General features: G+C 61.1%; 1 protein-coding gene across 1 annotated transcript in view; it reads left to right on the top strand.

The window, feature by feature from the left end:
* Positions 1-12,099, top strand: part of PHACTR3 (phosphatase and actin regulator 3) — a 199,606-nt gene extending 187,507 nt beyond the window's left edge. The window contains exons 9-13 of the mRNA XM_044262737.1: positions 3,378-3,433; positions 7,157-7,218; positions 8,144-8,284; positions 9,618-9,694; positions 11,508-12,099. Coding sequence (XP_044118672.1) covers positions 3,378-3,433; positions 7,157-7,218; positions 8,144-8,284; positions 9,618-9,694; positions 11,508-11,523 — 352 coding nt within the window. The 3' untranslated portion in view covers positions 11,524-12,099. The remainder of the gene's footprint in view (positions 1-3,377; positions 3,434-7,156; positions 7,219-8,143; positions 8,285-9,617; positions 9,695-11,507) is intronic.
* The last annotated feature ends 15 nt before the right edge of the window (positions 12,100-12,114 follow it).

Raw genomic sequence — 12,114 nt, 5'->3', positions numbered from 1 at the left:
GGGGAGGGAGGAGCCTCCCGGAGGAGCTGGGGAATCCTGGGGCGGGAGCATACCCACGCCTTCCCTGAGGCCTCGGCCCCCCAGCTCCTGGCCCAGCCGCCCTGGGGCTGTGTCTGCCGGTCCTCTGAGAGCCCCTGGCCACTGAGGCTCCAAAGGAAGAGCCTCCCCCGCCCCGGGGCCGCTGGGACGCACCGCGTGGGGAGGGGTCTCCACGCTCTCATCTGCGCCGGGTCTCTGCGTAGGGTCACCTGTGCCGGGCCCCGGGGTGAACCTGGGCGCTAAGACCTGATCACGTTTGGTTCCCTGAGCGTTCATGGTCTTCTCTCATCGACCTCTAACAGGGGGTGGGGTCGTCACTTCCGTCCCCCACACGGAGAGCAGAGCCGAGTCCCCGCCCGAGGGGACAGCACGCCGTGGTTCACGGGCTAGGCTGACGGGCACCGAGCTGGAGTTTGCCTGTTCGTCCTCTTGAGCCAATTCCTCCCCGCCTGCCCTCGGCCCCTCCTGGGTCTGGAGCACCGTGCTTCCTGACGGGGCCCCGGCCCTGGGGAGGCCTCTGTCTCCTTGTGGTGGCTTCTGCCCGGTCCCTTCTGGGACAGCAGCCTGGAGGAGCCCAGACAGGGATTCCGAAGGCAAATCCGATCTCGGCGCCCCCTCAAACCACCCACCCTTGCCTGCTTCAAGCCGTCATATGCCTTCTCAGACTCCTGGGATGGCTACAGACCCCTCACCCGACACCAGGCTGTGGCCCCGTCCAGCTGTCCTGCCCCACAGACGCTCACGCCCCTCAGCCCGTCTAAGGAGCAGTTGCAGAATCCCTCCTCATCCTTGGGTCTCAGCCCAAGGGGCACCTTCCCGGGAGCCGGCCCTGTGCAGGTCCGCCCACCTACCTAGGCTTCATCCTAGTGCTGTGTGGGGACAGGGTGAGGAACCTGCAGGCCCCAGCACAGGACTGGTTCTCGTGTCTCACCACCGTGTCCCCAAGGCCCCGCGGGTCGTCAGTGCTCCCAGAACATGTGGTGAAGGAAGGTCGGCTGAAGCCAAAGCAGATGTTCAGAATCTCATAAAGTGGGATCCTGGGTACTGGGTGGCCCTCCTGGGTCGGAGTGAGTCTAGACTGGACCTCTGGACACGAAGCCCTGCCCTCGGGGCCTCCTCCTCCCCTGTCGCTCATGAGTGGGATCCTCTCTCCCTGGGGAGAACCACACAGGGAGGGGTTCGGGTCCTCTGCTCCAGCCCCAGCTGCCTCTATGGGGAGGGTCGGGTGAGGGGCGGCGCCTGCACGTCACTCATGGTGGGGTCCCTAATCGGGCTGTGTCCACCCAGAGGCCTGGGTTGGAGCTGGCCTGGGGGCCTGCTGTTCCCTTGCCCGGGTGGCATCCAGGAGAACCCCGCAGTGCGGGGCAGGACCCGGCCCGCTTTCAGCACATGGGCCAGGGGCGTAGATCCTGGTGATGAGCTTCAGCACTTTGGAGAGACGCAGGAGCTGGTGACAGGCCTTTCTGGGCACCCCGTGCGTGGCCAGTTGGCAGCTCCCAGGCTGGGTTTTCCTGAGACGGTTTTGAGAGACTGCTGTGTGCCAGGCTAGCACTCCCAGACGCTCAGCGCATTACCTCATTCCGTGCTCAAGCTTCTGGGAAAGTCTGTGATGGAGTCCCATTTCGGAAGAGAAGACAGGCCTCCAGCAAGAGGAGGCCCAGGGTGGGGAGGCCTTGCTAGTGGGCATTTGGGGGCCTTTCAGATTTGAGGAAATCTGTGGCCTCAGTCCCCAGGTGTCACTTCAGGCGATCTGGCTGAGCAGTTACTAGTCCCCAGGCTCTGTCTCTCTACAGATGCTCCACAACTGCCCAGAGTCACTTCTTCCTTGAAGCCTGCCGAGATTCCTCCTCCCCTCTCCACCCCCCCCCCCACCCTGCACCCTCTCCCCTGTCTTGAGCAGTTAGGGGACGGACGCTTCGGCTAGAGAGTTATGGTCTTCCCGTGGCTGCCTCTTCATGTGGTCTCGGAGGGGAGGGGTCCACGTGAAACCCTCCGCCCCCATGGTGCCTGGTCGCTCCTTGGTCACACGCCCTGTCCTGCGTCCTCTGAGGTATAACATCCTGGAATGTCTTGTCCCTTTTCCTACTGTTCGTCGGCCTTCCTCCTCAGACTGTGGGCTTTCCCCGGCGGAGGAGGCTGGTCCAGCGCCGTGTCCGGGGGCGTGGGACCGCCTGGCCCAGAGCCAGCCCTCCCTGGTCCTTTGCTGAGGGAGCGAGCGAGTGGCATTGGGAAATCGGGGACGTCTCGGTGCCAGTGGTGGTGAGGGAGCCAGATCTTGTGCGTCCCACTCCCAGGGCCGGTCGGAGCCTTCACCCCGGGGTCCCAGCCAGGCCTCGCGGGGGGCGGCTCGCGTCCCCGCAGACCCGCAGAGGCGCTGCCGAAGCGGCCGCCCACGGACCCGCCGCACACAAAGCCGCCAGGCGCGGCGGGCTCGGTGGCGGAGGAGCAGCGGAGGCCGGGGACGCCCTCGGCTTTGTGCTGGGACAGGGGTTCCGAAGAGACAGCGTGTCTGGAGGCTGCGTCCTCCTCGGGGCGAATGCGGCGGCCCCAGAGTCGGGGCGGTCCCAGGCTCGGCCTGTTGTCTCCCGCGGCTAACGGTCCGGAAGTGGGGCGGCTCCTGGCTCTGACCCAAGGACAACAGTGTCGGAGTTACAGAAATAATTGGCTCTTGGCACTAATTGTGGCTAATTATGCCTCTTTCTCCTGACAAGCCTTTTCTTTATTTTATGTATTTGTTTTTGGCCGGATCCTCTGACTCTTTCAACTCGAAACTGCTGGAAAGGCTCGTTCTCTGCCCGGGAGGGCGCGGGTGGGGTGGGGGCGGGCTGGGGCTGGAGGGGAGGGGGGAGAGGGGAGGCGGGCAGGGGCGCCCCCCCCTCGGCGGCTGCAGCTCCGCTCTGCTGGGCCGGGAGGCGTGGCCGGGAGGCGAGAGGCGGTGCTTGCTGTCCCTCCCCCGCCGAGGGCTGCCGGCCAGGCCGCTGAGGACAGGAGCGGGACAGGTGCCGCTGCAGGAGGCAGCGGTGGCAGTGGCCGCCCATGCTTGGCCTGGGCAGGAGGGGTTTCCTCCCACCTGGGGGGCATCCCGCCGTGGGGCTGCGATCGGCGGGGCTGAAAATGAGCCACACACCGCGAGGGGGCGGGGGGTCCACCCCAGGAGCTCCGTGACAGAAGGCGACCTCCCTCCTGGACAGGATCCTACAGGATTGACCAGCAAGAGGCTGCCACCAGAGGTCCCCTCCCCTCCTCCAGCTTTTGGGGACTCTGCCCCCGGCTGAGCCCAGGTGGACTCTGCAGGCGGCCACGATGGTGCAAAATGTAATTCTGGTGTTTTTCCGCAGACGGCTAAGCCAGAGACCGGCCGTGGAGGAGCTGGAGAGAAGAAACATCTTGAAACGTGAGTAGCCGGGGACCCCTGGCTCCTTCCCCAGGTGCGGGGGTGGGGCCCGGCTCTCCCCCTGCAGGCCCCCCTCTGCAGGCTGGACGCTCCCCTGCCTGGGAAGTCTGGCTACAGAAGCAAGCCCTAAAGGAAAGTTGATGCATTCAGACATCTGCTGTTTTAAAATTAAGAGAGAGAGAGAGAGAAAAGCTCTCCTCCTGGCGTAATTAAAGATATCCCTGTTTTCAAGGTTATTTAATTAGCTCTGTAGATCTAGGGGAAATGGCTTAGCATCCTCTTTGCTTTCTGGGGTTTGGAGCAGGTTTTTCTAGGGGTCTGGGAGGGAGTCCTGATGGGCGCGGGGACAGACGGCGTCAGAAACCCGAGGGCAGGAGCACATGGCCCGGAGCTGCGGCTGAAGGACCCGGAAACCCTGGGAAACTGCCCCGGGCTCCCGTCTCTGCCATTCCAGAGTCGGTCCTGGCTCCACGTGGCCTCAGGGTCCCCTGGCAGGTGTGTGGTCACAGTGCCCACAGATAGCCTCCCCGGTACAGAGGATGCCGTTCTGCCTCGTGAACATCCTGGACGGTTTGGGGGTAAAACCCCTTCAGCAGTGGTTCTCGGAGAGTTCTGTCTCTGGCCGGCAGAGTTTAGTTTTCAAAACGTTTTCTGCAAACGGTGTTCTTGAAGGGCCTGGGTTTTTCAACTATTGCTGCTCTTTTTCCTCTTTCTGTGATGAAAGCTGCAGATACGCTCTGAGTTTGGCGTTTTATTCTGAGAGCTGTGAGCTCTCCCCAAAGTTAGGGCAGCGCCAGAGCGGACGCCCGAAAGCCAATGGGCGGCAGAGCCTGCTGGTCTGGGTGCAGAGTCCCGGCTGGTCCCGGTCCCCTGTTCCCCCCTGCACCTTCTCCGGCCTGAGTGGGCCCCTCCGTCAGGGGCGGCGGGACACAGCTCACCCTAAGTGACGGGATTCCAGGTTTTTGTCGTCAGACTGAAGATGCGGCCCCTCCTCTTCTGGCCATGTCTGCGGGTTTAAAGAGAAGCTTGTCCTGGGTTCCTCCTGCTTCCTCCGGTGGACGGGTGGGGACGGGGGGAGTCGGGCTCTCTCAGTGACCATGTACGAGAAGGTTGGAAAATGCCGCCGCTCATTCATAAAGCGACCTCGTCCCGGAGCCCTGGAAAGAGCAGCCCAGGGGTTGGTGGACAGGCTGGAGTGGCAGGGGCTCCCAGTCCGTCTCGGCCCCGCTCCTGGGGGTGCCAGGTCCTTGCGCCAAGAAGCACCCCCAAGTCTATTAGTCTTGGCAGATGAGCACCAGGGCCTCCAGAGAGGCACCGCTGATGGCGAGCCCGGCTGCTGAGCGGGGACCGGGCCGGCCGCGCTCCCCTTCGGTGCACGGAAGGAACAGTGGGCTTCCTCCCCGGCAGCCGCGGCCATCCCTTCTCCACCCACAAGCCGTCCGGTGTGTCTGTAGCTCAGGAGCGTCCCGGGTCGGGTGTCTGCGAACTCCCCTGCTGGCTCCTGGTGGGGGTTATCCTGTTTGGGTCCGCGGAGCTGAGACTAGAGTAAGCATGTGTGGTCCGGTGTGGAGAGTGTCACCAGCGCCCCCCGACCCGGGCTGCAGGCCCTCCTGCTCCAGGGCCCTTCCTGCCTGAAGTCCCCCTGGAATGCTGCCTCGTCGTGTCTGCCCCTGCACGTGGGGACTCACGAGTAACCGATCAGGCCTGAAGGACCCTCGGAACTCGTTTTGGGTGTCGTGACAGATAAGACAGGGCCCCCCTTACAGGTGATGACCCCAGACCCGACGCGCCCACCTTCGGCCCGAGCTGTGCCGACTCAGGGCTTGCTCACGTGCCCGCGTTGAATCGTCACAACAGAGTCATGAGGTTTCGCACCGACGTCCCCTTTTCCCTGGTCAGGAAGACAACTGAAGGAGTCGTACGGCTTGTTAACAGGACTCTTGGCAAGGAGATGGAGCCCAAGTGGCTGGTTCCACGGGCCATTCGGACCCCTGCATCAGAAGCAACAGTGCATCTCTGACGGTTTCCAGAGGATGAGTGGGGCTTCCCAGCCGCTGGCTCTGTTTCTAGAACATCTCAGTGTGGAGGCTGTGGTCATGGATGCCTTGGTTTGTAGAAGGCACAGGACTTTCTGGGTCAGGGACGTGAATGTCCCCAAAGCCGTCACTAGGTGTTGCTCAGAGGGAACCCATGGGCTCAGGCTTGAGGAAGGGTTTCTTGGGGTTGCTGCCCAACAGAGCACCTGCCTCAGAGGGGGTCCCTGCCGGCCACCTTCAAACTTCCACTCTCCAAAGCACCTGTGTCACTCACGTGACCTTGGTAATGACATTGTTGGTGATAAAAGATAAAGGTCTAGTTTTGTTTTACCCTTTTCACAGAGAGGCTACACTTGGCCTTTGTCTGTGGCCGATTTTTTAAGAAATCTGAAGAATTAGCTTCGTGGCATCACAGAAACCCCTCAGGGTTGGCCTTAGATTGGTACTTCCGCATTTTTTTCTTGATCGTCTCATCAACCTTCTGACGAGAGAGCTTCTCCATGTGCTTTCTCCTGGAGTGTCCCTTGGATTAGGAGCCAAGAACATAAAAGAGCTTCATTTCCTTTCCTAAAACACTCAGACGTGAGGCGAGCACGGTCTGTCGAACCCCCGCGGACCCGCGCCCCGAAGTGCACACGTGTGGGATGTCGTCAACCCACCAGCCAAGGCAGGTGAAGGGAGGCGAGGTCAAGCGCGAGCACCAGGGCTCCCCTTCCCTGAACCAGCCCGGTTTCGAGGAGCGAGCGCTGGCCCGTGAGCCTCCCTTCCCAGGAATGGAGCTTCCTACCCCCCCGGGACCCGAGGCTTTATTTAGCAACAGAGAGCGCCAGAAATAGGACATCCATTATCCCGAGTCCCAGGGCAAAGCCTGCATTTTACGCCGGGCTCTGACTTCTGCTCTATTTTTAGCCGCCGCGTGTAGGTAAGAGCGCAGCTTGCATGTTAATAGTCCCAATCCGCCCTGCAGCCCGTGCGGGGAGCCTCGGAGGCCGCCCCCAAAGGCTGGGCTGTGTCGCTGCGCTCGCTCCCGCGGTGGGAGTCAGCCGGCTGCCTGGTATCTTTGGGTGTGAGATATTCCCCTGAAAATGTAAATTCCAGGCAAGCTTATGGTGCCCGGAGCCGGGGAGGGGTGTCCCTTGTGCGCGCTCGTTGGCTGGAAGTGTGTGTATTCCTGTAAAGCGGAAGGGAAAACGGCAGTGACCGCTCTGTTACGGTCCCTATCGGAGGGTCACATGCGACGGGTATTAGTAGTCACGTGTGTGCACAGTTACCCTCCTGGAATGCGTGTGGGTGCCCTCTGTGCTCCGGGGCGTAAATGCACGGAGGGTGGGTGTTTGGTTGCAGGGCAGGGCAGAGGGAGGGCTGCTTCCTGCTTCTCCTGCAAGTAAATTTGCGCAGCCGAGTGTGTGTGCTGAGTCCGCCGTGGAGAAAGTCGAGGAGAAGGACTGCAAGGTGGGCAGAGCTTCCCCCAGTGCCAGTGTCCCCGTGGGGCAGTGAGACCACGGTCTGAACGTGGCTGGCCAAGTGCAGGGAGACCAGCCGTGACGCAGGGAGTCCCGATGACCCTCCTCAGCCACCAGAATCGCAGGGGCTGGGAGCGGACTTCTTTACCAAAGGAGAGTCTCAGCCCATTTTTCTTTCTTTCTTTCTTTCTTTTCTTTTTTTCTTCTGTTTTAACCTTTCACAGAGAGGAATGATCAGACAGAGCAGGAAGAAAGAAGAGAAATCAAGCAAAGATTGACAAGAAAGGTACAGTGATTTGAGTGTCTTATCCCTGGATCTTGAGGGACAGGTGACAGGTGCACTGATAGTGGGGTTGGGGGGAGGTGACGCAGGGCCTCTCCATGTTGCTCAGTGACGTCTTCCTGGACGGCAGCGAATTCACTCCCCAGATGCTGGGAAGGCAGCGCCCTGGCCCATCCTAGCGTGGCCCTCTGTGCCTGGGGGACAGGCAGGTCCGATGACATTTCTGCGGATCTCTGGGGAGCCGGACGGTGACAGGGCATCACCTTCGTTTACGGGAGATCTTCACACAGAGCCTGGGAAGAGCCTCCCTGGGTGTCCGCATGCGGTGACCTTCCGGGCTCCTTGGTTCCTCCGGCTTGTCTGGAAGATCCTGGTTGCAGAACCGTTTCACCAGCCTCGAGGGTTGGGTGTGGGCCTCGCCGGGTGGAAGTGGGTCTGGCCAGCCCAGGTGGCCACCCTGCAGCCTGGTCCCTTCTGGAGCCCCAGCCGTGTCTAAACTCAGTGTCTACGCCTCGCCCGTCTCCTCCGCGCCCTGGAGGACTGACAGAAGCTCTCCCCCCCCCGCTGCCCCCCTCGCAGGAGGTGGGTCCTCCCTGAGCTTGCCTCGGGGGCACCGCTCGCGGCCGCCTCTGCTCCCTCCAGACCTTTTCTCGAAGCTCGCCCGGAGGGTCCAGTGCGCCGGGGCTGCCCTCAGCAAGCCTCCCGCGAGCCGGGGCTGCGCTGGCAGAGCCGTGGGGTCACCGTCGGGGCCGCAGTCCAGGCCTTCCCGCTGGCCCTCGCAGGCGTGAGGGTTGAACGTCCCAGTTTCTGGCTTTCCCGTGTCCCTGCAGACACGTGCTGTCTGTCCCTGCAGACACGTGCTGTCTGTCCCAGGGCTCGCGAGCGCGGGTGTGGCCACGGGCGGCTCACGGGCCTTCTCTGATTTCAGCTGAATCAGAGACCCACGGTGGACGAGCTGCGGGACAGGAAGATTCTGATCCGGTTCAGCGACTATGTGGAAGTGGCCAAAGCTCAGGACTACGACCGGCGGGCCGACAAGCCCTGGACGCGCCTGTCCGCGGCCGACAAGGTCCGGGGCCGCTGGCCCTGCTGGGTGGGCTGGGGGGACGGCAGCCCCCGAGGAGGGCAGTCCGCGACAGGCGGGCCGGCGGGTCTGTTCCTGGGCCGGGGCGGGGGAGGGGGGGTGCTACCCGCTGTGGAAACGGCGGCCGTGCTGTGCCCCGGGGTGGGCTTCACAGAGGTGGTCCGGGGCGTGGCTGTGTCTGCTGCGAGGCGACAGTTTGGTCCTTGGCAACCAATGTCTGGAGACATTTTTGGTGTCAGAAATGGGGGGCAGTGGCTGCAGCCCAGGGATGCCCCTGAGCTCCCCGTGAAGCACAGGACGGCCCCACCCAGGGTGACCGGGTCCCCAGGGTCGAGCGTGTGGGAGCTGAGAAACTGGAAGCTGGCGGGAAAGCAGGCGAGGCTGGCGGGAAAGAGGTGGGAGACGGAGGTTTAGGCAGAGTCCACTACAGCGACACAGCGCGGAGAGACCGAGGCCCGCAGGAAGGCGTGGGCAGTGTAGACGGAGGCGGCTCTGGCTCCAACCCCACGCTCTGGGGTGAGGTGTCTCCAGGGGCCTCCGACGTGAAGCACGGGAAGGGAGCGAGGAAGCAGCGGGTCCCAGAGGCCGTGGGGAAAGCGGAGGGACCGAGTGAGTCTCAAGTCTCCCCAGCCTCGCTGTGCCGGGTCCGGACCCTGAATCCGGCCTGTCCACCAGCGCATGTCCCTCGAGCCCCAGAAAATCCCATGGGAGGCGGGTGGTCATTTCCCCCTGCAGGCGCTGTGGGCGGCCGGCCTGCAAGGGCTCGGCGGGCAGCGTCCTGTCCCGGGGCACACGACTCTCAGCCTCTCCCCAGCTCTCAGCTGGTCCCTGGGGGGCTCACCCATGGGGGCGCAGGGTCCCAAGGGGCCGGGGAGGCTGGACGAGCTGTGGTGCGCACCTCACCCGCACGTGACGACACTGTCCCATGACCCAGCGGCGCCGCGTGCCCAAGGCTGGAACAGCTTCCTAATGATCTCGCACAGTTCCGGGCGAGTTCACCCCAAGCCTGACGCCCCGCGTGATCTGGCTCTTCGGATGCCAGCGGGTGGCTCCACCTGGCTCAGCGTGGCGGCCGTGTGCCAAGGCGGCTGGGGGGCATCCCCGGCCTCTCTGGGACGCGGCCGTGCGCTGGCCGGGGCCTGGCTGGGGACGACGGCGACCAGGCGTCAGAGGCTGAGTGCTCGGCCCAACGATGACTCTGCTTCTCTGGAAGTATCTTCCAAAACGCCAGAACTCGGGGGACAGTAGGAACTACTGTCCATCCCCCAGGCTGCTGGCGTCCTCTGTGCCTTTCGTGACGCCCGTCTCTGACCCGCAGGCGGCCATCCGTAAGGAGCTGAACGAGTACAAGAGCAACGAAATGGAGGTGCACGCGTCCAGCAAGCACTTGACAAGGTGGGCTTCTGCGCGGCGCCTCTGCTGGTGCCGGTCCCGGCTGCCTCGAAGCCGCAGAGAGGGGCAGAGCTCTGCGTGCCTGGGCGCCCGGGGCCAGGAGCTCTGCGGAGAGCGGGAGGGGACACGCGGCTTCGGGGCAGTGCAGGGCGGTGCTCCTGGGTCAGCCGTGTAAGGAGCTCGTGTGCGCGCCAGAGAATCGGCCTCAAAGCAGGGAACAGGACGAACCTGTCGGCCGACCGTCCCTCCCGTCCTGTCTGGACCTCTCGTGACCAAACCCGGCCCGTCTGTACCAACCGGAGGCCACCAGGTCCCTTCCACTTACTGGTGCCTGTTTCCCCGCCTTTACAGTCGCATCATTAATTCGATATAGATCCTTCCCCAAACCCTCCAATATTGGGGTCCCTACGGTGTGCCCGGTGTCATGCCAGGTGTGGGGATGGCGGTGGTAAAGGGGCCCCCGCCCCGGGGAGCCACTGTCCTGGTGGGGCGCGTCGGCCGACCTCCAGCACCGGGCTGTCCGCGTCACGGTCAATGCGGGCTCTGGACGTGCTGCCCCACAGGGGCCGCGGGTCTGCAGAGGGGGACCGAGGGGGAGGACTGGCCTCCCCGTGCTCACTGGCTGTGCGTGTGTTCTTCCCCCTGCCGCGACAAGCAATATGGTCTCCTGTTCCCTCCGTCTTGAGACCGTGCTTGTGATGCTCAAGCTTCCGCCCGAAGCAGTCCCTTTGCCACATCCCCCGCGGCCTCGAGAGGCTCACGCCCCAGAGACGGAGAGAAGGGAGCCCTGAGAGCAGATTCTGCCTTCAGCTAAAATAGCGACTCCTTTCCTTTTCTGGTGTGTCCCCAAGTGGTCACCGTGGCTGTTGTTGAGGACACTCACTGTGTAGGTCACTGTGGCTGCGGGGCAGAGCCGGCTGTGAGGGGTTCCAACTGTCCCCAGGACAGTTTCGGGGTAAATGTATTAAGGTGGGAGAGGAGGTTGCAAGAGCAGGAGAAAATGATTCCCAACGAACAGTTTAAAATTTGTTCAGGTTCCCCCCATGGCTGGTGTACATTTGAGCAAGAATATGTCATCTTAGTTTGGATTATCCGAAACACTCAAAAACGTTGAAGAAATTGACATTGTCCAGTAAAATATTCAAAGCTGTTTTTAATGTTTACCGTGTTAAAGAAAAAGGGTAGAATTGTTACGTAGCATCGCGTGTGTTAATGTCAAAATACCGAGTACATTTTCCCATTACACGTTATTAAACGTGGTTGACTGAGGATACACGACTTCTCTCCTAAGTCCTTAATGCCTTTCCTAGATCAAGGAATTTTAAGAGTTGGCTGCAAACTTGGACATCAGGAAATGGGATTTTTATACCACATTTTAGCACTTAGTCTCCGTTTTGAAAAGCACAATAGTTTAGTCACCTGATACTTTGTGAAACGTATCACGTTACCACAAACATGTTACCGACGTACAAAACCAAAACCAAACCATAACCCTGATTTCCAAAATTTTGCTCTGTTGATTATTACTTCTGATTTTAGCAAACCTTGGCCTCACACACTTCAGGAGCTTAGCCAACAGCCTTCAGACTGAGTTTTAGGCAGAATTCAGCAAATCATTCTTTCTGGAGTCCAGCGCAGGCCCGGGGGACTGGGGCGCTCGGAGGTCCTCCAGCACCGGAAGCGAAGCGGGCCCGTCCTCATGTCCCGTGTGGGCTCTGAGCTGCTTTTAACGGCCACACGCTTGTTAGTGGGAGGTTTGGGCCATTTCAACTTCCAATGTGTGACTTTACGCTGTTTGCCTTTTTGTACTTCCTAGATTCCACAGGCCATAGAGATTTTCTTCTGAGAAGAATTTGTGTTTAATTTTTGATACCAACACTGAACATTCATCAGGGAACTTTCCTGAAGCTCGGCTCTCGACTCCCTGCCGCGTCAGCGAGAGGGGCAGGACCACTGAGGCAGGTGAAGTCGGGGCTGTGCTCACCTGCAGGAGGGGAACCCAGAGGACGCCCTTCACGCTCTGATGTCCGCGGAGTGGGGGCTGTCGGGCCCGGGGGAGACCCAGAGTCGCTCTCCCAGAAGAAAACTGTCATTTGCCTTTGAACCCGGTTTTTCAGTTCTGCAGCGACACGGAGGCTGGGGACGCGCATGTGCCGGTGCCCCCCGCCCCGGGCCTCAGACGGGGACGGGCCGCACGGCCGTGTGCAGGATTGTGTGTAAAAGACGTTTTTATTCCGATCACAGTTAATTTGAGAACTCTTTAAGTTCATGTTCCACAAAATTATTGACTGTATTATACTTTTCTTTTTTTTTTTTATATAATGTCTAACAAAAAAATCCAGCTGCAACATTTTGATTCCTGTTAATTTTGTTCTTTAATTAAATGACTACTTATTGCAGGAAACGAACCCGGGTTTTATGTT

The sequence above is a fragment of the Neovison vison genome, chromosome 8, assembly GCF_020171115.1.
Source record: "Neovison vison isolate M4711 chromosome 8, ASM_NN_V1, whole genome shotgun sequence".
In the NCBI taxonomy this organism is placed as follows: Eukaryota; Metazoa; Chordata; class Mammalia; order Carnivora; family Mustelidae; genus Neogale; species Neogale vison.
The sequence above is the reverse complement of the archived record's forward strand: the minus strand, read 5'-3'. Positions and strand labels throughout refer to the sequence as shown.